General features: G+C 36.1%; 2 protein-coding genes across 2 annotated transcripts in view; one reads left to right on the top strand and one right to left on the bottom strand.

Moving 5' to 3' along the window:
• COL4A6 (collagen type IV alpha 6 chain) overlaps window positions 1-15,737 on the bottom strand; it is a 413,946-nt gene extending 398,209 nt beyond the window's left edge. The window contains exons 1-2 of the mRNA XM_066249666.1: window positions 15,526-15,737; window positions 15,276-15,327 (exon numbers count right to left, since the gene is read on the bottom strand). Of these exons, the coding sequence (XP_066105763.1) occupies window positions 15,276-15,327; window positions 15,526-15,536 (63 nt within the window). The 5' untranslated portion in view covers window positions 15,537-15,737. The remainder of the gene's footprint in view (window positions 1-15,275; window positions 15,328-15,525) is intronic.
• Window positions 15,738-17,195: 1,458 nt separating this feature from the next.
• Window positions 17,196-27,678, top strand: part of COL4A5 (collagen type IV alpha 5 chain) — a 239,547-nt gene continuing 229,064 nt past the window's right edge. Inside the window, exon 1 of the mRNA XM_066248681.1 lies at window positions 17,196-17,582. Coding sequence (XP_066104778.1) covers window positions 17,502-17,582 — 81 coding nt within the window. The 5' untranslated portion in view covers window positions 17,196-17,501. The remainder of the gene's footprint in view (window positions 17,583-27,678) is intronic.

The raw sequence follows: 27,678 nt of genomic DNA, 5'->3' as shown, positions 1-27,678 counted from the left end.
TTGAGCGTGGGCTCATCTGGTTTGAGCAAGACTCACCAGCTTGAGCCCAAGGTCACTGGTTTCAGCAAGGGGTCACTCACTTTGGTGAAGTCCCACTCCCCCCATTCAAGGCACATATGAGAAAGCAATCAATGAACAACATAGATGATGCAACAAAGAATTGATGCTTCTTATCTCTCTCTCTCTTCCTGTCTGTCAGTCCCTATTTGTCCCTCTCTCTGACTTTCTCTCTGTCTCTGTCACAAAAAAATAAAGTTTACATTAATGATTCCTGAGATACAGAGAGAAAAAGCAGTTGTTGCAGACCATTAGGAGTAGAGCTGTTTAATTGTTTTTACATTCATTATTGATCAACCTAATATATGCTTGGCATTATCTTGAACATTGTGAGTACCGGTTTGAAGAGAGCAACATAGACATACAAGTATAAGAATTTCACACATATATAGTAGGTACTACCAAAGGGGCCCCAAAATATCTTATAAGTACAAGAGCTGGAAGAATTAATTATTTCTGGAGAGGTCTGTTTCATAGAGGAAATGACATTTTATCTGGGTAAAGACTGAGTAAGAGACCACTCTGTAGAGGAGAAGGTTTGAAAGATTGAGAAGAATATTTTAGATACAGGGCAGTATATGCAAAAGGAGAGATTTGAAAGAACATAAAGTGGTGTAGGAATAGAGAGAAGTTCAGTCTCAATAAAGTGTAATGTATACTATCAGTGTTATAAGGACTGGGGGCAGAAAAACAACATATATTTAAGCCTGGAAAAGTAGCTGGGGCCTGATAATAAAGACCTTTAAATGTACAAGCTGCCTGACCTGTGGTGGTGCAGTGGATAAAGCATCAACCTGGAAGGCTGATGTCATGGGTTTGAAACCTCAGGCTTGCCCGGTCAAGGCATATACGAGAATCAACTACAAGTTGATGCTTCCTGCTCCTCTCCCCACTTCTTTCCTCTCTCTGAAATGAATAAATAAAAAATCTTTATTGACGGGCTTTTTGGTTGTTTCCCGTCAATAAAGATTTTTTATTTATTCATTTTAGAGAGAGGAAAGAGGTGGGGAGAGGAGCAGGAAGCATCAACTTGTAGTTGATTCCCGTAAAAAGCCCGTCAATAGATGACTGGATAAAGAAGATGTGGCACATATACACTATGGAATACTACTCAGCCATAAGAAATGATGACATCGGATCATTTACAGCAAAATGGTGAGATCTTGATAACATGATATGAAGTAAAATAAGTCAATCAGAAAAAACCAGGAACTGCATTATTCCATACGGAGGTGGGACATAAAAGTGAAACTAAGATACATTGACAAGAGTGTGGTGGTTACGGGGGGAGGGGGGAAAGGGAGAGGGAAAGGGGGACGGGGAGGGACACAAAGAAAACTAGATAGAAGATGACAGAGGACAATCTGACTTTGGGTGATGGGTATGCAACATAATTGAACAACAAGATAACCTGGACTTATCTTTGAATATATGTATCCTGATTTATTGATGTCGCCCCATTAAAAAAATAAAATTATTAAAAAAAGCCACCCCCCCAAAAAAAAATCTTTAAATGTGTAAGCCAAGGAGTGAAAAGCTTTAAATCAAGAGACAATATAATTGGATTTGTTGTAAGTAAAATAACTCTGGTGACAGTGTAGTTATTAGAGTGAAGACAAGAGGTAGAAAAACTAGTTAAGAGGTTATTACTGTACTGTTCTCTGATGATGTTTGACTCCAACATAAAATGAATGGAAAATATGGGTTTTACCCATTCCTGGTGAAACTAAAAGAATTTAGTGATAAAGATGGAGATAATGAGAGTTGGTGGCTGATTCTATATTTTCTTTGAAAATGGGCAGATAGTGATGGCATTTAATAAAGGTGAAAGAATGACAGCATCAAGTTGGAGTGTCCTGGAAGGAACAGAAAACAGGTTTATTTTTGGATATACTCATTACTCATGTCTGGAGCAATGCAAGATGAAAATAACTGGTATTGCTTGAATGCTTATACTAAGCTCCAGTTTTAAATACTTTAGGTTTTTAAAATTTTTTATTTATTGATTTTAGAGAAAGGAAATAAAGGAGATTTATATATATATTATATATATTTATATATTATATATATATATATATAGAGAGAGAGAGAGAGAGAAACATTAATTTGTTGTTCTACTTTATTTATGCATTCTTGTATGTGCTCTGATCAGGGACTGGTTGGGACATTGAAACAATGATCTAGCCAACTGAGCTACCTGGCCAAGTCTTAAGTATTTTGTATATATCATATTATTGATATACAGGAATAAGGGCTTAGTAGGCCATTGGAAATAGAGGTTTGGAACTCAAAAGAGTTGTCTAGCTTCAAGATATAAATTTTGCAGTCATCAATATATAAGACATGGTTAACATTATTAAGGCAAGAAGGAGGCAAAGGATAAAATGCTGGTAGTGATGAGAATTGTAAGCTTCATGTCAGGAAAAGATCATGCCTGACTTGTTCACCATTGTGTCAACAGAGCTTGGCATACTGTTTAGGATACAGTGGCTGCTCAATCAATAAATGTTGAATGAATAAAATAAAATAAAATAAAATAAAATAAAATAAATACCAGGGAAGTGTAAGGAGAAACACTAAGGCATTGTGTCTTGAAAGTCAGAGGGAAAAAGGTAATTTCAGAATGGTTGTAAAATGCCAAAGCCTACATAGATTGAGGACTAGAAAGAATCCTTTGGGCTTGTCATCAGTAATTTAAAAGACAGTACTTTTGGTGGAGAAGAAATAGTCTAAATTGTAAGAGCCTTAAGGTTAAATTGTTTTTCAAGAAGAGTAGACAATGACCAGGAATTTGGTGATAATATGATTGAGGTAGTTAGAGTCAAAGAGGAAAAAAAATCCATGATTTTTTATAATGCAGGAGACTTCAGTGTTATTTCTAGAAATAAATTTTTTTTAAAAAAGAAAAGAAACATTCTGAGAGATACAGATTAAAAGTGGTAAGAGAGTGGGTAATTGCTTTTAACTAATTTTCCCATCATTGCTTCCTTTGGGCATGCTTATCAGGTTTTTTATTTACATTTAGTTAGACTTTAAAACAATTAGAGTCCTATGATCTGCATCAATGAAATATTTAGTTAAGCATAAAAAGACTTAATAATTTAATACAGCAGGTTTTATGTTTTTTCTTACATTCGTTCTATAAGTTTTTGTCCTATCTTCTACATAGTATGGGACAAGTATATACTACAAGTATGAGTACTGAAATTATTGCATTATTCATGTAATACATGCAAGCAAAAACCAATATGTATATTATATTTAATATTTAAGGTCGATTTAGTTTTTCATTTTTATACTAATAAAATAATAGTAGGATAGCATACTTTGCTCCTTTGATCTGGCTTGACTATGAGTTTATTAACTAAGAAAGCATATTTACTGAAGACTTCATATAGTAATATGCTTAAAACCTAAAAGATTATTGACATTTGTAGTGAACACAAATGCCCTCTCAAGCCTGTCCAAAACTTACATGACATTTTGTTGTAAAAACCAGTTGCGTGAAGTAAAGATTCTTTATTAATGCCATGTATTACTTGAACAACCTAGTAAAGCCTATAGATTTCTTTTTAGAATAATATTGTAAAATATATTCAGTAACATTATGAAGTTGCAATAAGAACTAATTATATTAAAATCTAACCATCATACTATACAACAAAACAAATTTGTGAAATAGTAATATATATGCTTCTTTACTAACAATTAAAAATAATATCTATTATCCCTCCTCTATTGTTTTAAATTTTTTGTATTTAACCTACCAATAATCCATGCATTTATCATCCATGTATTATCCATTTACAGAACCATTTAATAATTCACTTGATAATGTAGTTATACATCCATATTACTGTCTGCATTCTTTCCAAGATATATATTCTCTGTACTTACATATACATATATGTATTATATATTGATTATTTATAGCTAGCTGACATAGGATATTTGTTAGCAGAAAAAGCAGAAGATTATCTTAAGAATTCATATTAAGAAAATAAAAAGACAAACCACAGACCGGGAGAGAATATTTGCAAAATCACATATATGGTGAAAGACTTGTACATAATATACAAGGACTCTTACTGCTCAATAATAAGAAGACAGCCCAATTTTAAAATGAGCAAAAGATCTGAATGGACATTACAACAGAAAAAATGCACAAGTAGATAATAAGAACTTGAAGGATGCATAAAACCACTAGTCATTAGGAAAATGCAAATAAAAATGTCATTGAAATATTACTTCACATACACCAGAATGGCTATGATCAAAACCTGAAAATAAAGGTTGTGGAGGAAACAATATTATATAAAGATTGTGAGTGATACTGTGGACTAGTATAGCCACTTTAGAAACTTCTGAAGTTTCATAAAATGTTAAATATAAATTTTTGAAAAGACTAACAATCCCATTCCTAAATATCTACTCTACAGAAATAAAATATATGTTCATACCAAGATTTCTATATTAATGTTTATAGCAGCATTATTCATAGTAGCCAAAAAAGGAAAGAACCTAAATGTCCATTAACTGGTGAATGCAGACAAAATGGGGTACATCCATACAAATACCTACTAAAAAATAAGAGTAAAATATTGATATGTGCTACAAGATGAATGTACTTCAAAAGCATTATGCTAAATGAAAGATACCTAAAACAAAAGATTACATATTATATGATTATATTTATATAAAATGTCCAGAAAAGACAAATCTATAGAGATAGAAAAGTAGACTAATGTTTACCTGAAGTTGTCAGTGGAAATGGGGATTAACTGTAAATAAATATGAAGAACCTTACTGGGGTGATAACAATATTCTAAAACTAAATATTATTATAGGTGCACAATTTGGTAAGCAAACTAAAAATCATAGAATTGTATACATAAAATGAGTGAATTTATGATATGCAAATTACATCTCCATAAATTATTTTTCAAAGAAAAAATGCATAATGATACACCTCTAGTGAGGCAAATATTCCTCTTAATTCTTTGAGTGAGATAGGATTTTCTCCATCTTTGGAAAACCTTAACACTCAATTCATACTTTTGAGTGTTTGATGATAGCAATGATCACTGAAAATCACTGTGGAAAAAACAAATCTGGGCACAACTTTAAGGAAAATTTGAAAATTTGTATTTCAATCTGAATTTGATTTGAATGTGCCTGAAGACATTTCACCTATGCTCTTTGCAGAAGGAATACTGATATATGTTTATTTCCCTTTTGCTCATTCTCCATCTAAAAAATTCTCCCAGAAGGCTTTTAGTTTTAAATATGATTGGCTGTATTAAAGCCTTTCCTGAAGCATACATGGGTCAAGTTGGAAAGAAACCATAAGGATGCAAGCTATTTTGAGACACATTTTAACTCCTTGACATCTTTGCCTATTGTGAGATATGAATCTTTCTAGTCTTTTTTCTAACACAATGCAAGTACATGCAGATAATAATTTATCATTAAGTATCCTATCTTTGGAAGACACAAGATGGTGACAGAGTACGTAGATGATACACTTGCCTCCTCCCAGGACCAAAGTGAACTTACAACTAAATTTAAAAACAATCACCTTGAATAACCAATTCAAGACTAAATGAAGAAGAGTCTTAAAACGAAGGATACAAAGAAGAAGCCACTTTGAAGATGCTCCAAAAAAGTTGCTGAGGACCAGTCACAAGCAACTTCTTACACTGGCTGGCACCACGTTCCCTCTCGAGAGGCCCAGAACCAACACACTCAGTGGCCAGCTTCACATTAGAACAGGATCCAGTTAGCTTCACAAGCACCATATCCAGAAGGAGATCTCGTCAGGCACCAAAGTCAGCTGAGGTATATTCTGCTTCCTGTGGCCAGCAACTGCACACCAGCTCACATGCCTTTGTTTAAATAGAGCCTAAATATGAGCCAACCTGAGGGACAACCACATGTGCAATAAGCCAAAAGCAATTAAGGTTCAATAGGAGGACCCACATAATTCACACAAGGAGGCTGTTTTATTGGATCCGAAGAACACTTACTATATAAGTCCACCCCACAAAGATGGAGAATCATACCAGAGCTATCTAATACATAAAAAAAATACAAATAACCAAATAGGGAGAAAAAGAAACAAGCCCCAAATGACAGAACAAAAGAAATCTCCAGGAAAAGAGCTAATTGAAATGAATATAAGCAATTTATCAGATATAGAATTCAAAGTAATGGTTATATGAATGCTAAAATAACAAAGTGCGAACTTCAACAAAGAAATAGCAAACACAAAAGTAAGACATAGAAAACATAACAAGTAACCAGTCAGAAATGAATAAGACAATATCTGACATCAATAATACACTGGTAGAAATAAACATTAGGTTGGAAGAAGCAAAAGGTTGAGTCAGTGACTTGGAATACAAGGTAGAAAAAAGCCACACAATCAGAGCAGCAAAAAGAAAAGATTAAAAAGAATGAAGATAGTTTAAGGGACCTTTGGGACAACATGAAGCATAACAACATCTTTATCAAAAGGGTGACAAAAAAAGAGAAAGAGAGCAAGGTATCGAGAACTAATTTGAAGAAATAATGACCAAAATTTTCCCAATACTGGTGAAGGAAAAAAACACACAAGTACAGGAAGTGCAGAGAGTCTCAAACAAGATGGAATAAAAGGCCCACACAAAGATACATCATAATTAAAATGGCAAAGGTTAAAGACAAAGAGAGAATCTTAAAGCAGCAAAAGACGAGCAGTTAGCTATCTATAAGGGAACTCCTATAAGGTGGTCAGCTGATTTCTCAACAGAAACATTTCAGGACAGAAGGGATTTCCATGAAATATTTATACTGAGTGAAATAAGTAAATCAGAAAAAACTAAGAACTATATGATTCCATACATGGATGGGACATAAAAATGAGACTCAGAGACATGGAAAAGAATGTGATGGTAACAGGGGGAGGGGCAGGAAGGAAGGAGAGGGAGGGTGTGGGGGGAGGGGAGGGGCACAAAGAAAACCAGATAGAAGGTGACAGAAGACAATTTGACTTTGGGTGAGGGATATGCAATGTAATCAAATGTCAAAATAATCTAGAGATGTTTTCTCTGAACATATGTACCCTGATTTATCAATGTCACCTCACTAAAATTAATAAAAATAAAGAAAGAAAAAAAGAAATATTTAAAGTGATGAAAAGCAAAGACTTACAACCAAGACTACTTTAACCAGCAAAGAAATCATTTAAAATTGAAGAAGAAATAAAGTGCTTCCCAGACAAGAGAAAGCTAAACGAGATTGTTCAAACAAAACCAGTATTTCAAGAAATGTTAATGGGTTTGCAAGAAAAGAATAAGAATAAGAAAGAAGAGGAGGAGAGGAGGAGGACAACCACGACAAGGAGGAAGAGAAGAAGAAGAAACAGAGAAACATAGTTTCAAAAATAAAATGGCAATAAATATGTACCTATCAATAACTACATTAAATGTAAATGCCTTATTAAATTCCCAAATCAAAGAATATAGGGTAGCTGAATAGATAAGAAAGCAAGATTCATTTATGTGCTGTCTATAAGAGACCCACCTTAGAATGAAAGATGCATACAGACTAAACGTCAAGGGATGAAAAAGTATTTCATGCAAATGGAAATGAAAAATATCTGGGGTAGCAATATTTATATATGAAAAAATGGAATGTAATACAAAAACTATAGTAAGAATCAAAGAAGGACACTACATAGTGATAAAGGGAACAATCTAACAAGAAGATGTAAACCATATAATCATTTACACATCCAACATAAGAGCACCTAAATATATAAAGAAAATCTTGTTGTTCATTAAGGGAGACATAGACAGCATACAGTTATAATAGGGATTTTAAGACCCCAGTTACATCAATGAATAAATCTTCCAGAAAGAAAATAACAAGGATTTAATTGATAACTTTAGAGCATTTCACACCAAAGCAACAGAATATACAATTTTTTTTCAAGTGCACATGGAATATTTTCTAGTATAAACCTCTTGTTAGGACACCAAACAAGTCTCAATAAATTTAAGAAGACTGAAATCATATCAATCATCTTCTCTGACCATAGTGGTATAAAACTAGAACTGAATCACAAGAAACACACACACACACACACACACACACAGAGGCTAAATACATGTTCCTAACAAATGAATGTGTTTCTAACAAGATCAGGAACAAATACCTTAAAACAAATGAAAATAATAACACAAGAACCCAAGATATATATAGGGCACAGATAAGTGGGAACTTCATAGCACTACAAGTTTCTATCAGGAAATAAGAAAAACTTTAGGCCCTGGAGAGTTGGCTCAGTGGTACTGCATCAGCCTAGTGTGTGGAAGTCCTGAGTTTGATTCCCCATCAGGGCACACAGAAGAAGCACCCATCTGTTTCTCCACCTTTCCCCCTCTCCTTCCTCTCTGTCTTTCTCTTCCACTCCCACAGCCAAGGCTCCATTGGAGCAAAGTTGGCCCAGAAGCTGAGGATGGCTCCATGGCCTCCGCCTCAGGCACTGGAATGGCTCCAGCCCCAAAGGTGCTGGACCCCAGGTAGGCAGAGCATTGCCCCCTGGTGGACATGGCGGGTGGATCCTGATCAGGCACATGCAGGAGTCTGTCTGATTGCCTGCCAGCTTCTAATTTCAGAAAAATACAAAAAAAAAAGAAAGAAAAACCTTAAATGAACAATTTAACTTTACATTTACAGAAACTTGAAAAATAACAAAAAAATCCTAAAAGTAGTAGAAAAAGGAAATAATAAATATCAGAGCAGGAATAAAACAGAAACTTAAAAAAATACAAAAAACTGATGAACCCAAAAGAGCTTTTTCTTTGAACAGATAAACAAGATTGAAAAACTTTTAACCACGTCATTTAGAAAGAGAGAGTGTTCAAAATAAATAAATCAGAAAAGAGAATAACAGACATCAAAGAAATATAAAGTATTGTAATAAAATATTGCAAACAATATGCAAAAATACTAGACAATCTAAAAGAAATAGATAAATTTCTAGAAACATGCAGTTTTCCAAAACTGAATCATAAAGAATCAGAGAATCTGAATAGACAGAGTATAGCCAGTGAAACTGAAGCAGTAAAACAAACAAACAAACAAACAACAACAAAAACTTCCCAACAAACAGAAGTCCTGGTCCAGATGGTTTCATCTGTGAATTTTACCAAACATTCAAAGAAAAATTAAGACCTCTCTTATCAAACATTTCCAAAAAATATTCAAGAAGGTAGACTCCCCCTTCATTTCCAATGCCAGCATTATCCTAGTTCCAAAACCAGATTAAAAAAAATTAAAACTACAAGAAGCCTGATAAAGTGGTGGTGCAGGGGATAGAGTGTCAACCTGGGATGCTGAGAACCCAAGTTCAAAAATCTGAGGTTGCTCGCTTGAGCATGGGCTCACCAGCTTGAGTGCGAGGGTGCTGGCTTGAGCATGGGATCATAGATATGACCTCATGGTCACTGTTTTGAGCCCAAAGGTCACTGGCTTGAGCGCAAGGTCACTAGCTTGAACAAGGGGTTACTGGCTTGGCTGTAGCTCACCAGTTAAGTCTTGTATGAGAAACAATCAATGAACAACTAAAAGTGCCATAATGAATTGACACTTCTCATCTCTCTCCCTTCCTGTTTATTTCTGTCTCTGTCTTTTTCTTGAAATAAAAAAGAAAGAAACAACAAGGAAAATAATTTTTAGGTTGATATTCTTGATGAACATACATTTTAAAATCTTCAATAAAATACTAGCAAACCAGATTTAGCAAAACATTACAAAGGTCCAACACCATGATCAAATGGGTTTTATCCAGGGAAGCAATGTGGGTACAACATCCACAAATCAAGAAACATTAGACATTACATAAATTAAATTAAAGATTAAAAATCACATGATCATATCCATAGTTGCAGGAAAAACATTCCATAAAACCCACCACCCATTTATGATAAAAACTCTCAGCAAAATGGGAATAGAGGGAACATACCTCAACATAGTTAAGGTCACATACCACAAACCCATAATTATCATCATACTAAATGGGAAAAAACTACAAGCATTTCTCTTAAGATTAGAAACAAAAGAGGGATGTGCAATATCAACACTTTCATTTAATATAGAACTGGAAGTCCTAGCCACAGTAATCAGACAAGAAGAAACAAAAGACATCAAAAATGGAAAAGAAGAAGGAAAACTGTCATTATATGCAGGTGACATGATTCAACACAATTCCTATGAAGATACCAATGATATATTTCACAGACTAGAACAAATATTCCAAAAATTTTTGTGGAACCACAAAAGACCCCAAATAGCCAAGTATAATCTTGAAAGAGAAGAACAAAGTTAGAGGAATCATGCTCCCTGGTATCAAACTATACTACAAGGCCAGAGTAATCCAAACAACATGGCAGTGTCATAAAAACAAACATATAGATCAATGGAACAAAATAAAGAGCCCAGAAATCAACCTGCACATATATGGTTAATTACTATTTGACAAAAGTGGGAAGAACATACAATGGGGTAAAGACAGTTTATTCATTAAGTGGTATTGGGAAAACTGGACAGATACATGCAAAAAATAAAACTAGACTACTATTTTTTATCATATGCAAGAATAAACTCAAAATAGATTAAACTTAAATATTAGACTCAAAACCTTCAAAAATCTTAGAAGCAAAAATAGCCAGTAAAATCTCGGATATTTATTTCATAGCAATATTTTTTTCTGATATATCACCTTTGGCAAAAGAAAGGAAAAAAAGATAAACAAATGGTACTACATCAAACTAAAATGTTTTGTTTTTTATTTATTTATCTTTTTGTATTTTTCCGAAACTGGAAACAGGGAGAGACAGTCAGACAGACTCCCGCGTGCGCCCGACCCGGGATCCACCCAGCACGCCCACCGGGGGGCGATGCTCTGCCCCTCCGGGGGTTGCTCTGTTGCAACCAACGCCACTCTAGCGCCTGGGGCAAAGGCCAAGGAGCCATCCCCAGCGCCCGGGCCATCCTTGCTCCAATGGAGCCTCGGCTGTGGGAGGGGAAGAGAGAGACAGAGAGGAAGGAGAGGGGGAGGGGTGGAGAAGCAGATGGGTGCTTCTCCTGTGTGCCCTGGCTGGGAATCGAACCCGGGACTTTTGCACGCCAGGCTGACGCCCTACCACTGAGCCAACCGGCCAGGGCCCAAACTAAAATGTTTTGTATAGCAAAGGAAACCATCAACAAAATAAAGACAACTCACTAAATAGGAGAACATATTTGCCGATATATTTGATAAGGGATTAATATTCAAAAATATAAAGGCCATATATATATATATATATGCATGCAGTGGATAGAGCATCGGCCTGGAATGCTGAGGACCCAGGTTCAAATCTTGAGGTTGCCAGCTTGATCGCAGGATAACCTGCTTGAGCTCTGGATCACAGACTTGAACATGGTATCACAAACATGATCCATGGTCGCCGGCTTGAGCCCAAAGGTCACTAGCTTGAAGCGAAAGGTTGCTGGTTGAGCAAGGGGTCATTGGCTTGGCTGAAGCCCTATCCCTCCAGTCAAGGCACATATGAGAAAGCAATATATGAGCAACTAAGGTGCTGCAACTATAGTATGAATTGATGCTTCTCATCTCTCTTCCTTCCTGTTTTTCTGTCCTTGTCTGTCACTCTCTCTCTAAAAAAAATGCTCAACACCAAATAAACAAACAATCCAATTTAAAAATGAGCAAAGAAAATGAATAACCACTTTTCTAAAGACCTACAGATAACCAACAGATATATGAATAGCTTCCCAATGTCACTAATCATCAGAGAAATGACAATTAAAACCACAATGAGATCTCTCTTCAGACCTGTAAGAATGTCTATCATCAATAAATCAACAAACAAGTGTTGGTGAAGGTGTGAAGAAAAGGGAACTCTAGTGCACTGTAGGTGGGAATGCAGATTGATACAGCCACTTTGAAAAGCAGTACGGAGTTACCATAAAAAATTAAAAATAGACCTGCCTTTTGACCCAGTGGTCTCACTTCTGAGAATATACCCTGAGAAATCTAAAACACTGATTCATAAGAATATATGCTCTTCTATGTTCACTGAAGCATTGTTTACTCTAGCCAAAATCTGGAAACAGTCTAAGTGTCCATCACTAGGTGACTATATAAAAATGCTCTGGTACATTTACACAATGGAATACTATGAAGCCATAGAAAGAAGGGAATCTTACCTTTTGAGACAGCATGGATGGACCTGGAGAGCATTGCACTAAGTGTAATCAGCCAGTCAGAATGAGAAAAGTACAATATGATTTCATTTATATGTAAATTTGATAAATAAAATGAACTAGTAAGTAAAATAGAAAGTCCCATATATAGAAGGCAGACTGACAACTGTGGTGGGCGGGGCAGAGATTAAGCAAAAAAGGACAAAAATAAAAAAATAAAACACTCATGGATATGGACAACATTGTAGTGATTGCCACAGTGGGGGAGCAGGTGGAGGAGGTTATGGGAACAGAGTAAATAGTGATACAGGAAAACTTAACTTGGGGGAGCTGAACACACAACAAGGTATACAGAGATGTGTTGTATCATTGGGCACCTGAAACCTATATATTTATGTTAACCAGTGTCATCATCCCAATAAATTTATTTTAAAAAATGTATCTTACCTTTAAAATAATTCAATAACTACCATTGTGTGAGAAAATAAACTTCTAGATAGTTAGACTATGTTTAGATCAATTTTTGTGTGTTCGGGCTTTGTCATTCAACAACCAAAAATATTTATGAATATTCTGAAATCCTAAACTATGACATTCAGATAAATTGTACAAATATTTCATCTGAATGAAGATCATCACTCCTTTAAAATAAAAATAAATTTAATGGAATTTCATTTATTAATCCTGGGTTTAACATTTAGCTTTCCATCCCTTTAATAAAAGAACATTGCCTTATAAACTTAGAAAAAGAGAGAACTGAAAAACAGTTAAATGACTGTACTTTAAATGCTCACCAATATACCATTACTGACAACTTAACTCTCACATTGAAGATACTTTATCATAGTGAAAAACAACATAGTTCTTGTCAATCTATTTATAATAGTTATTTTTCATTAATATTAGTGAAAGGAAGTACAGAGAACTCAAATGTATTAAACCATCTGAAAGGTGAAAAACATTACAAACCCAGGGGATAAACCGGAATTGAGAGTGGAAGATAAGAACCAGCTAACATACATGAGAATCCAATACAAAGAGTACAAAGAAAAACAAAAACTTTCCCTCAGGAAAGTCACCTTCTCAAAACTTAACACTGTGACCCTCTTTTTTCTCTTGCCAGTTTTTCAAAAATTATAAAATAGCTTTACAACTTCAAAGATATTATGCAGAAGTAAACAAAAAGTGAATCGAGCAGGTCTGGACTTAAGGCAAGAAAGTATTTTCAGTGAATCTCAAGATTTATTTTAGTCTTAACCAGGGTCGATCACATTGACATAGTGTGTGACATTGTAAACAGGAAGAAAAAAGCTCACTAAAGCAGTGCTTTATTTTGGAGACACACTTTAATACTTCCAAGAATTGAAGGTATCAACCTCTGTTGACTTTTAAAGGTATCAAGAGATGGGATGCAGTGCTTGGGAAGTCTCCAGCTATTCAGAATGGTTTGTTAACGCTTTTCCCAAAAGTACACTGAATATGATCAGCCAGAGTCTGAAAATAAAAGTTTCACTGCAGGGTATTATTCCAAAGATGGACATTTTTACAAGTGACAAGATCCCTGGACAAACTGATGACTAACCAAAATCTAACATTTTTAACAATTGTAGTATTGAACCTCAAGGTAACAACTAAACTTGTATACTGAAGGAATCAGATGGAGAAGTGTGTAGAATGTTAGATCAATATTTCTACTTACAAAGTCTAGAATTTACTTACATAAGAGCTGATGTTCTGAGTTAAGAGGTCACAAAACGTTAAAATTCAAGATTTCTGGTTTCACTCTTTTCATAAGAGAAATAATTTCATTTCATTCCGATATATTCTTAAAGACCTATGCCAAGACAAAGTAATCCATTTTTTCCCCCACAGGGGTATTTAGGTAATTTTAATGGGTTGAATTAAGTGTGGTTCTATAAATAGGATTTCAAATATTTAAAGTAGAGCTAATCAGTTAAAATAGTCAAAACCCATAAATAATTGGAATATATATTCATTTGTCATATATATAGTGCATGATTGCTTATTATTAAGAGGCTGTTTTTCCTTTTTAAATAGAGCAGTGAAACAGTAGTCTATATCTGAACAACTTAATATTGGAACTCAGCAGTTAACTTTATTTCCTTTAGCATAGGTAGCTAGTGAGACTGACAAACTGCAGCATCTCTGATTATTCGAATCACTTCACCTTTGATAAATTATCCTAGTAATTCCATTAGAGGTCTGTCTACATTCTAGGATATATTAAACTTTTCTTGACCAAATGTCTACAGAAATTCCTTTTCCTGCAATCACTCTCTGATTTTATGTAATATATATAAACAGCCTATGGAATGTTAACTTGATTTTTTTCTATTCTAATCACTTTAATTTTAGGATGACACAGAAAACCAGTAAAAGGAAACATTTGGCAGAAATTAAACATTATCTGGTGGTATCAGTTCAGTTCAGGTAGTTAAAGAATCCAGATGTTGTCACCTTGTACAGTCAAAGGACTCACGAGCAAATATTTAATTTTAACTCCCACAGCATTAGCGGCACTTTCAAGTCCGACTCCTTGTGCTCTCCTACCCCTCTCAAACTTGTGTGCCAGATTTATGTTCTTGTAGATCCGGGAAAATTACATTTCTGCCTTGGAGATCAATGCAGAGAAACGCGTCAGATGCCAGTCATCTCAACTCGTCCGGTGAAGACTCAGAAAAGTGTGTCTCTTGTGTCTTCTACTTTGATTTTCCCAACCCGTTACAAAGTTTTGGGACAGAAATATGCATGATTCCCAAAGGCATTAGCTTGACACAGTGCTATTCCTCTCTAAGAACCCCATTAACCCCCACTATAAAAGAGAGTGATGTGACCTCCGATTTTGCGGGGCTACCCTCTACACCCCACTCCCCTGAAGCAAAGACAAGAGGCAGATGAGGTAGGGGCCAAAGAAGGGAGAGGCAGAGGGGTCGGGAGAAGAGACTCACCGCTCCTGCAGGTTTCTCGGTCAGGCAGAACGTAGCCAGGAGCAGCCACAACCTGAAACGGGAGGGAGGGTAAGTAACATGGGTTCTCTAGGCTCCAGGGTCCTGGTTCTGTGTATAGACCCCCGACCTCTTTTGGCTGCCTGACCCCACTTTCTCTGCAATGACAGAAGTACAAGTATGTATAGTCCCGGTTCCGCAAGAGAGCTCAAAGTAGGAGAGAGGAGGGGAGGTCGGGGCAGCAAGAGCTCACCCAGGATGCATGCTTTCGGCTCCTCCGGAGGAGTCCCAGGAGACTGCTAAGCGGCTCTGCGGCCCGGGCTCATCGGAGCTCCGTTTGATGCTTGGAGGCTGCTTCCTTATTCAGGAGGACAGGGTAAGGGAGCGAACGCGCTCACTTAGCAAGAAATTAAACTCAACTCCTAGATAAGAAGTGCCCCAAAAGGAAACACGCTCAGCGGCACCAGCTACAACTTGCCGCACTCAAAAGATAGTTCCATGCACTAGGAAGGGAAGGAATGGAGGGGAAGGGGGCGGGGCTGTCCGCTGTCAATCATCCCCCCTACCTTGGGCAACCAGCTGTCTTTCTCACTTTCAGGCCTCTCTACACAGAACATTCCCACGCATCTCCACATTTTCATACGCAACCCATAGAGACTTATACACGAAGATGCAAGCAGTTCTGCATCACACACTTCCATGAATCACTATTAACTCTTACACATAACACAGTATATAGATTAAGGCACATAATTCTTATGCAGACAAGTGGGCCCCAAGGTGCCCTGACATGCTTGCCCAAATGCATACACCAGTCATTCCAATGGATTGTTATACTAAGCTCTTGGGGTTGGTGGAGGTGGTGGTGGTGGTGCTGCTTCTTATTTCTGGAGTTGTAAATGTATCATAAACTGAGTAGACCCTAGGGATGAATGGGCCCCATGAAATAGCTCCAAAGCCTTGAAAGATCCTATAGTGGTAAATTCTAGGGTCTGAGATAACAGAAATGTTCTGAAGACTTATTCTGTAAATCCGTATAAGACCTTCCAAAGAGTCTTATTATATATCAACATTATAAAAGTAATATTCGTCTTTTGGGGAGACACAACTGCCACCAACCCCATATAATATTCTAGTTAGGTTTTTGTGTTACTTTTAAGGAAAATTGCACAATAGTGACTTAATTGTCCTAAATCCTTCCGAAATACAAGTGCAATGAGTCAATAACTTTCATGTTAGTTCAGTATGAGGTAAATATTAATTAGGATATTCAATGTAGCTAAATAAAAATATGACTGTGTTGCAATAAACTTCACTCATATAATAATTACTAATATATACTAAATGCTCCCAAATCTCATATGTATATAATCTGCAATAAAGTCTTCACAGAAATATACGTATGTTCATTTTCTTAATTCTTTGACTATACGCATATACTTATTTATACAATTATACTAATATATTTTTAATATTTTCACCTATTCTGTTGTATGTAGAAATTGTTTCCCACGAGCAGGTGTAAAAGAAAGAACATCAGCGGCCCAAGGAGCAGCGACCAATATTTGTTTATAATCATTAACAATAAAAAGTCCCGTTCTCCCTGAGATCCATCCGCTAAAAAATAGTCCCAGTTCAGGTCTATTTGTAATTGGCTTGGGTACTTACACCAATACGAGTGGGACTCAAAAGGGAAAAGTTGGATCAACAGAAGGTGTAAGTGAAAGAGTAGAAAAGCTTCCCAGTTGCGCTAAACAGTGCTCAGTCATCTGGTCTGTGAGTTTCCCTCCCCCAAATAACTGAGCGTCACTCCCTCGCAGGTTGCTGGTGCAGTCCCAAACTGTGGCGGAGTGATCCTGAAATTCCCCAGTGCTAGAGGAAAGGGGGGCGGTGTGGGGGAAGAGAGGGAGCAAAGTAGATCTGTGGGATTTGCGTGAGGGAAAAGTTTGCAAGTCTGGACAGAAGGGAAAAGTGTTCCCGAGAGACAGGCTTTGGGGAGGGGAGGGGGGTGGGAAGAATAGCTGCTCTTTTTTTTGTTGTTGTTTGTTTTTATCCACTCTAAAAAAACTTCCTTTTCCTCACCCAAGACGACCTGCACAATTGGGGCACCTTCGCTGTTCCTCTCAGCCTCTAGCTCTCGCCCAATAAACCCTGAAGATTATGTCAATCGGTCAGAGCCAGCCAGGGATTTCGTGTGGGTGCTGAAGGAGCTACGGGATCCGGAGAAGAATGAAACTGCGTGGAATCAGCCTGGCTGCCGGCTTGTTCTTTCTGGCCCTGCGTCTTTGCGGGCAGCCTGCAGAGGCTGCGGTAAGTCGTCGCCCCCCCCCCCCCATACCGCATCACCTCCTTCTCACGCTGAAATCATTTTTTGTACAGTTTTCTTCCTTTTTCTTCAGCCCTGAGCCAGGAATTTCAAATTTGCCTTCACTTGTTTAGGAAGTAACATTATTTAAATTTAACCCTGCAAACTCAAGCCTTCTGGAGTACAAGGGAGAAAGAAGTTAAAGTGTTTAAAAATAGGGCTGCTTAGTTTTCTGTGTCTAGTTGCTCTGGGAACTAGAGCAGAGCCTGGGGAGAGGGACTCAGGCTAATAGATCTCTAGGCCCTGGTGGGTATTTAAACTTTTACTTCCCACCGTCCGCCCTCGGGTCGTTCCCTGCCTGCCTGCCTGCAGGCTAACCTTTTCACTAGTTGTATCCAACACACACACTCTTTAAACTTTGTCTGTATAGTTTGATATTTTGGCTTTTCTGATTTCGAGCTTTTATTAAAGTGTTCGGGGCGCCCATGAATTTCTTCACGTTTCCCCTTTCCTTAAGCAACTTGAACCTACCCTTGGACCTTTGGGCAGTAAAGCCTTCGTAGGGACCGTGTTTCCCTATTGCCATCCTTGTTGCAGTTGCTCCGGTAACATAGCAAGAAGAATGGAGTAAAGATGATGACCGCAGGCTTCGGGGCTGAAATTTTGTTTGTTGTTTCCTTTTTTCCCCCTAAACTTACTACAGCACCTGAACAAACTGAGAAGTTGCCAATCACTTATTGAAAGGAAAATAGTTATCTTTATTTCAAAGGCAATGAGTGTTCTGATTTAAAGGAGTGGAGGAGGATGCACGTCTGAAATGAGAGAGCAAAAAAGTTCCACTCTGTTTTAGGAATGTGGAACTAAAACCTCAATATATCTCCTAGAAGGGTATTTGAGTAGTCCCGCCCATTATTCTGGGGATGAGAGGCTGATGTAAAGGAATGAATGGCTTTGTCAGAGAAAATGTTCCCCAGCCTAAAGCTTATCATCCTTAGTTTCACTTAACCTTTAAAGAGTTGAGAAAGTAAAATATCTCTAAGAAACATTCAAGAAACTAGTAAGACTGATTGTCAGGGGGTGAATAAGCAGAAGGTTTAGGAATAAAAGTTGAAGATAAAAAAAAGTATGAGTCAAATTATTTAAAAGTTATATTTGGGTGATCATAATAGGTGGTTTTAAAAACACTTCAGTATGAGATCATGGCTTAGGCCTTCACATGATTGAGTGACTATCAGTTCTTTGTATGTTATAGTTTATCTGGGTCCAAAATTTTAAGGTAGTTGTCTAGTTTCTCTATACACTCAACATGCCACAGATTGCATTGTTCTCCTTCTGTCTTTCAGAAAGTATACTCAAGGTATGAAAGGTAACTTTCACGTTAATCTAAGCACACTGTAATTATGATAGTACATCTGTTAAAAAGCCATGCATATCAAAAAATTTTAATTACCCTTGCCATGATTTTTTCTCCATCAAAATAGATAGAAAACTTAAATTGCTTTTTTGATTTAGAGCATCTTACTAATGTGAGGTTTAGTCATCTAATATGCTACAGACTCTTGGATGAAACTACAATTGTGTTGTTGAAAATTGTTACTTCTAAAAACATCTTCTAGGTGCTTACTGCTTATGGCATTGGCCCGGGGCAAAAATTTTGTAGATATTTTATTAAATATTTAATTTTTTTCTTTTGACATTGCTATTAATGAATATGAATCAAATACCAATAAGACAGGTCTGTACAGGAATACTCCATATCAATTTATATTAAGTCAAATTGTATTAAAGATGTGATTTCTTTTTATGGTTGACACAACTTGGGAGCAAGTTTATTTTCTTGGAATGTTTAAAGAGTAAGGGTTTCATGAAAAGTTACAGAAAAAAACATGGGATTGTTTTCTTTTTCCTCTATAATTTTTAAAGAACATTTTATATTACATTTTTCTATCATTAGTATATTGTGCCTTTAATAAAACCAGCGGTTTGTTTTTCTGCTTCATGCATCAATATCATAGATGAATGTTTTAATCATCTCAAAGATATGAATGGTATCTGCTCTCCATACTAGTGCTGGGGATATTAGTGACCTTTTCCAGAGTAAACTGGATGGTAGTGAGACTGGTTGTTGACTGAGGTAGTCTAGTATTGGGGTTTTTATATCAGGAAGAGCAGTGCTACTTAAATTGCTTTAATTTTTCACAGTTAAGTGATTTCTTTATCTCTGAAATCATGCCAAATTGGGATGTCACAAATATGTGAAAGTTATTTTTTTCCTTAGGTAGAGTGTGTATTAGGTGGAGTAAAGTAACTCTTTCACTGAAAGGTTAGCAGTAAGAGAAAGAGTAGCTTTAGGTGGAAAAAAGTCATTTCTAGTGATGCAAATAATGTATTTTTGTTTAAAGGTAATTATATCTCTACTGACTCACTGAGTAGGATATGCACTCCTACTTTTTGGATACGGTGTGTAAAATTACACTACTCCTATTGTACAAATATTACTACCTTTTGTGTGTGTTCAGTAGATAGATAATTTTCTCTAATTTCAACATACTATCTCCCCTGTGATCAGAGGCCACAACTTATTAAAGATTGTAGTGTGGTTCGTGGACATTGAGCACTTTTTCCTCTATGAAGTATACTGCTCCATAGAAAGAATGTGTCAGTATTGCTATCATAACTTACACTTTTTAGTGTTTACTATGTGCTAGGCACTGTGCTAGTATGGCGATACACATGATCATCTTTAATTTTCACAAAAGATCTATTTGATATAATCCAATGATATCTCCTATTTATAGATCAAGAAGCTACAGATCCATAGAGATTAAGTAACTTGCTGGAAATCACATAAGTAATAAATTGTGGAGCTGGAAATTTGAAGCCAAGAAGTTTAACTCCAATTTCTTTACCCTTAGAACTGTTTTATGCTGGCTCCTTTGTATGTGCTCTATAGAGGTTTATTTGCCGTTCAGAGTATTTGGATCTCGCTCTTTTTTGGAGGGGGTCTCGGGGGAGGGGAGACACAGGAGGAGAAACAAAAACGACAAAATGAGGATTACATTTCTTCCTATTGATAAGAGAAACAGCAGCATGGTATAATGCAGGAGTCCCCAAAATTTTACACAGGGGGCCAGTTCACTGTCTCTCAGACCACTGGAGGGCCGGACTATAAAAAAACTATGAACAAATCCCTATGCACACTGCACATATTTTATTTTAAAGTAAAAAAAACAAAACGGGAACAAATACAATATTTAAAATAAAGAACAAGTAAATTTAAATCAACAAACTGACCAGTATTTCAATGGGAACTATGCTCCTCTCACTGACCACCAATGAAAGAGGTGCCCCTTCCGGAAGTGCGGTGGGGGCCGGATAAATGGCCTCAGGGGGCCGCATGGGGCCCGCAGGCCGTAGTTTGGGGACCCCTGGAATGGAAATAAAAAGACCAGAGTTTGATCTCTATATGCACATGTATTATAAGAGAGCCGATTTAAAAACAACTTAGAAACAATTGCTTATTGAAAGTTGTTTGATTCTATACAACCACATATGTGTATAAAAAGTTAGACTTATGAAACAACTTTAGTTTGTGGTAGATGGTTAGTTTGAAGAATGATTTGCCTTATCATTCTTTTATTTAGTTTCTGTAATAAATTTATTTATTTTTGTCTTTTAAGTGCAGATAATTTATTTTTTTATTAATTTTAATGTGGTGACATTGATAAATCAGGGTAGATATGTTCAGAAAAAAACATCTCCAGATTATTTTGACATTTGAATTTAAATATACTGAACTTTTCAAATATATGTCTATTGTGATGAAACAGTACGTTTGCTTAAGATGCCCAATTCATTTTTGTTGTTTTTACAAATTTAGCTACCCATCGTATCTAATTTTATTCACTCAATTATCTATATGTAATACATTTGCATATGTATCTGTTCTGTGGCTATGTAAGAATGTAGACATAATTTCTCCTGTGTTTTTATTTGGCTTTTGATGTCTGTATATGCAACACATGGGACTCTTTACCTTGAGTTAACTGTTATAATTTGGTTAAGGTTGTGTCTGCTAGGTTTATCCATTGTAAAGTCACTATTTTTCCCTTTGTAATTACAAAAGGAGCAGATCTTGTGAGACTGGGGAGGGGGTGATATTGTGAGCAACATAAAAATCCTGCCTCATCAAACTTTTGCCTACTAATTTTAGCATCTATTGAAGATTCTGGACTGAATAATTATTACTGTGATGTTTGTCAAATGGTGACTTTCAGTTTTCAATATTTCTCCATTTTAATCGCATTTTAAATGTAACAAAGATCTTTACATTCTCTGCTGTTTATTTATTCAGTTGTCATTTATAGCAGTATGAATTTATGGATATTTTTTATTCTATATGTTATAATGACTTACACTGTTTTTACTTTTTTTTTTTTTGCTGAACTTGCCCCAGATTTGACCAATAGGATCCCCTTTCAGTTGGCTCCTATGTCCTTTCAATGTGTCTCCATCATATTTTTAGCATTCCCTTAAATTCTGGCATCAAAAGAAGTTCCAGGATCATTTTCTACTTTTCCTGCCCCAACCCTGAGATCCACCATTTGTCCAAGGAGCTGATTATTTTTATTGAGTAACAGTATTTAGAGATCAGGATCTGAGTGCTTAGCATGCTCATTGCTGCTGGGTGTCATTGCTTCTAAGTCTATTCAGCAGACAAAACTAAGCAATATCTGTATATACACTTAGACAGATACCCATTTCTATATCTATTTTTTAATTTTTTCTTTTTGTTTGGAAAAGTGTGTGTGTGTTAAAAACATGGCTTTGAACTGATACCTTTATTCCAGTCCAGGACCGCAGAATAAGCATACATCTTTGATATCATGGGATCTCGTTGCTTCCTGGTATCTCCCTTCACACATGTTTAGTGGGCTTTGTAGAGGTCTCATACAGAGATTTTAAGAGCTTGGCTACTGGAGTTAGACCTACAGTTTGACTGGTAGATATGTGATCTTCAACCAAGTAGTAACCTCTAAGCCTTGATTTCTTCAATGGCAAAAGGGGGCCAGTTGCATGTTCTTGATTGATTATTTTGAAGATAAAAATGTGAGAAGTTTTGTAAAGTTTGATCACAATAGAATAGTACTTGAGACAGTAAATGATCAGTAAATTTTAGATTTTATTATTGTTATTACAATTTATTAACTTGCCATTTGTTATTGTATTAACTCAAATTCTCTGCCTGATTTTCAAGACTATTGTAATCTTTCCAGTCATGTAACCTTAGTTTTCATTACATCTTATAATATACTCCCTATATTCTAGCCTAGATGACTTTTCTGATAATCCTTTCAGCACTACATACAAGTTTTGGATCTCCATCTTGATTAGAATCCTATGGATCTAAATCTTTGCTAAATTTCAGTATGTTTACATTTGTTCAGTGGATATTTATTCAGCAACTCATAAGTACTTAAGAATTACACTCTCTCTCTCTCTCTCTCTCTATATATATATATATATATATATATATATATATATATATGCACCTGACCAGGGGTGGCACAGTGGATAGAGCACTTAGAGCACTGACCTGGGATGCTGAGGACCAGGTTCGAAACCTGAGGTCACTGGCTTGAACACAGGCTCATCCAATTTGAGCACGGATTCCCTGGCTTGAGCGTGGGATCATACACATGACCCCGTGGTTGTTGGTTTGAGCCCAAGGTCGCTGGCTTGAGCAAGGGGTTACTGGCTTAGCTGGAGTGCCCTCCCCATCAAGGCACATATGAGAAATCAGTCAGTGAACCACTAAAGTGTACAGCAACAAGTTGATGCTTCTCATCTCTTCTTCCCTATGTGTCCCTGTCTGCCCCTCTCTCCTTGTCTCTGTCTCTCTCGCTAAAAAAAAAAAAAAAAGAAGGATATATGTTGTTCATGTATATGTGCTGTCCACAAATCATTTTTTGCTGGACACAATGAATAAAACTTTATTAGATTGGGTCCCTGCTTCCATACAGTTTACATGACTTACAAGAGTAGATAAACAGTCCCTTTTTTGAAATTTTTGTTTTGTTTTTACTCTTATATCAGTTGCTGATTTAACCCTTCTTTGAACATTTATAATATTTAACCTCTTCCTAGCTAGTGTATAAATGCATTCGGTCCTAAAAGCATTTTGTTTCATGAGAATTTATCTGTTCTCCCTGTTAATTATAGATTCTTTGAAGGCAAGAACTATTTATTTGTTCATCCAACCAATTTACATGTTGATTTTGTCTCATAACTAAAGTAATACATTTTCAGTGTTGGAAACTTTGAAGATATAGAAGCTTATAAAGAAGAAAGTAATCTGAAATTCTGCCTACAGGACAGAAATATTGCTATTACTATTTCAATAATACTCCTTCTTATGTATCTAATCTTTTCTTTAAAAAGTATATCGGTAACATTACTGGTGATGTTAACCTTGATCACTTGGTTAGGGTGGTTCTGCAAGGTTTCTCCACAGTAAAGTTACTATTTTCCCCTTTCAACAGAAGAGAGTAATCCTTATATGTTCTTTAGTGAGATGTTTATTCTAATCTTTTGCCCATTTAAAAAAATCAGGTTATTTTTCTTATTACTTAATTTTAAGAGTCCTTTATGTATTCTTTATATAAGGACATTATCAGATAATATGATTTGAACATATATTTCCAAGTCTATGGCTTATTTTTCACTCTCTTTAGAGTATATTTGCAGACCAAATGTTTTTAATTTTGATAAATTCCAATTCATTATTTTTTTTCTTTTATGGACAGACATGCTTTAAGCGTCATATTTTGTCAAACCCAGATAAGGCTGTTTTTCTTCTAGTTTTTTTCTAGAAGTTTTATAGTTTCAGACTTTACATTTAAGTCCACAGTTCATTTGAGTTAACTTTTGTATAAAGTAGGACGTATGTGCCTAGGTTATTACTATTATTATTATTATTTTGCATATAGACATCCAATTGTTCCAGTGCCATTTTTTAAAAAGAATCCTTTCTACATTGAACTGTCTTTGCAACATTATAAAAAATGCATTGATTGTATTTGTGTGCATCTATTCCTGGACTTCCATATGTTGTATTGATCCGTGCTCTATATTTTTACTTATACCACCCTATCTTGATTATTGGAGCTTTATGGTAAATGGTAAAGTTGGGTACTATGAGTTTTATAACTTTTTAAAAATTTAAAGAATTGGGGTTTTTTATTCTAGTTTTTTTTCTGTATAAATTTCAGAATCAGCTTATTGAAATAAGCAAAGAAGAACACAACTGGGTCTTGATTTTATCTACTCTGACATTCTTTGTTTTTTAATTAGTATTTAGATCATTCAAATGTAAAAATTAGCAAAATTTATCTTCCTACTAAGAAAACTAAAAAAAAAAAATTGGTTAAAATAAAAGGATTAGTGTACATACAAGATTTATATATTAATGTTTTATCACTCATGAATCATTTTTCATATCAGAATTATTAGTTTTGTTTTTTTGTTTTGTTTTGTTTTTATTAGAGAGAGAGAGAAAGAAAGTGATGGTCAAGGACAGACAGGAAGGGAGAGACATGAGAAGCTTCAACTTATAGTTGTGGCACCTTAATTGTTCATTGATTGCTTTCTCATATGTGCCTTGACCTGGGGCTCCAGCTGAGCCAGTGAGTCCTTGCTCAAGCCAGTGACCTTGGACGCAAACCAGCAACCTTGGGCTCAAGCCAGCAACGTTTGGGCTCAAACCAGTGACCATGGGGTCATCTCTATGATCCCATGCTCAAGCCGCGACCTTGCGCTCAAGCTAGTGAGCCCTCTCTCAAGCACGTGGGATTTCGAACTTGGGTCCTCAGCATCCCAGGTCAGTGCTCTATCCACTGCTTCACCACTTGGTCAGACTAGTTTTAAAATATTTTAAATTATTGCATATAATTTATATTTACACATACCAGAATTAATTTACCTGTTCACTTTTGTAGATTAATATATTTTTAAATTTCAAGTTATTTAAGCCATTGTAAGAAATACTGCCATGAACATTTTTTGTTTTATATTTTGTATTATTTTACTAGTACTGCTTCCTTCATGGAGAATTAATGGGTTAAAGGCCATCTGTATTTTTAACGTTTTTGGTATGTGCAGTAGACTGATATTTAGAAAAGCTGTATCAGCAGAAAAATTATGATTTTTTTTTAGCACTTGCTATGTTGGAAAAATCATGCTAGGTAGAAAATACTATTCCCTTTTTTATGCACAAAGAATTTGAGGCCCACAGGGTAATTAAACAACTTGCCCAAGGTCCCACAGTCGATTGTTGTAGAACCTGCTAATGGAATATTCCTCAGTCTCTATTTTATACATGACAGATAATACAGAAAAAGAAAGTCATGTCGAAAGTTGAATAATTCCCATTGCCCTTTTCATTACCCCTTCCTGTGACTTGTCACTTGAGTTCATTCTAAATATAAATTCACCAGCAGACCACTCTTTAATAACTTTACTATAATTGCCCAAGCTATTCATCCTGAAGTCCCTAAAATTTAAATTTGTGAATCACGTGTCCCTCTACATTTCTCCCTTGGACAGAAGATGGTTCCTGCCCTCCATTAATACCTCCCCCACTTGCCCTTTTCTAGCTATAGCAATGGTATAATGTACTCCAAACCCACTGACATTCCTTGTCTCCAGGAGAGTTTTGGAATACATCTGAAATGGGCGTTCCTTTTGTTCATCTTCCTCAACCCCTTCTCCATCCCTTACCACATATCTTTCTGTAAGGTTTACCTAGGCCTAGTCACGCAGTGGCCGGCAAACTCATTAGTCAACAGAGCCAAATATCAATAGTACAATGATTTAAATTTCTTTTGAGAGCCAAATTTTTTAAACTTAAACTATAAAGGTAGGTACATTCCTTATCAAAGTAGCGCCCACATGTGGTATTTTGTGGAAGAGTCACATGTGGCTCGTGAGCCACAGTTTGCCGACCCGGGGCCTAGTGCTGTCCCTTTCTTTCATCTCCTCCCCTCATTAATTGCTGATCTATTTTTCCCATTTTGGAGTGATACTGTTATAGCTCTCATCTCCTTTTTTAAGAAAAAAATGTGTAGGAACTCATGGACTGAAGATTCTTTTTGTGACAGAGACAGAAAGGGACAGATAAGGACAGACAGACAGGAAGGGAGAGAGATGAGAAGCATCAATTCTTCGTTGTGGCACCTTAGTTGTTCATTGATTGCTTTCTCATATGTGCCTTGATGGGTTGAGGGCTACTACAGAGCAAGTGACCCCTTGCTCAAACCAGTGACCTTGGGCTCAAGCCAGTGACCTTTGGGCTCAAGTCAGTGACCATGGGGTCACATCTATGATCCCATGCTGAAGCCAGTGACCTCAGGTTTTGAACCTGGGTCCTCTGTGTCCCATTTCAATGCTCTATACATTATGCCACTGCCTTGTCAGGCTGGACTGGGGATTTTTAATTTATTTTTTTACCACTCCCACTTTACCTTCTGCTCCTATTTTCTCGCTACTTAAGGACTTGACCACCTATGTGCAATTCAAATATATTCCTCTGCAAAATTACAAATTGTTATATAGTATGGCTTTGCCAGGTGATACTTCAATAGCTGAATTTCAAGCTTCTGAATGATAGAGATCTGTTCTTGCCAAAGAACTTTCCAGAATGGTTTTTAACAATTATACCTCTATCTGTAGTCCATGAGAGTACCTACGAGACAGACTTTTTAATTTTTTTATCTACTACAGTGAATATGGAATTGATGCTCATATGATTGCCAGTTGGTTGACTGATTTGGTCTTATCCTCTAATGATTTTTCTTTTTAAAGTGTACTCATTCCATAATTCCATTTCTTTCTGACAATAGAAACTAGGGGACAGAACTAATTTTTGAAAATATTTTCTTTTTAACATTATAAATTAACCACCCAGCTACCTAACTATGTCTACATTATAAAGATTTGTCTTTAATTGCAGTAATTCTTGAGGATTTTGCACTGGCATCTTTAGTATAACCTCTAATACATAGGATCATTTCATTTTAACAAACCAGACTCTCATTTTATGCA

Source organism: Saccopteryx bilineata, chromosome X (assembly GCF_036850765.1).
Source record: "Saccopteryx bilineata isolate mSacBil1 chromosome X, mSacBil1_pri_phased_curated, whole genome shotgun sequence".
NCBI lineage: Eukaryota > Metazoa > Chordata > Mammalia > Chiroptera > Emballonuridae > Saccopteryx > Saccopteryx bilineata.
This window is presented reverse-complemented; position numbering and strand designations above follow the sequence as displayed.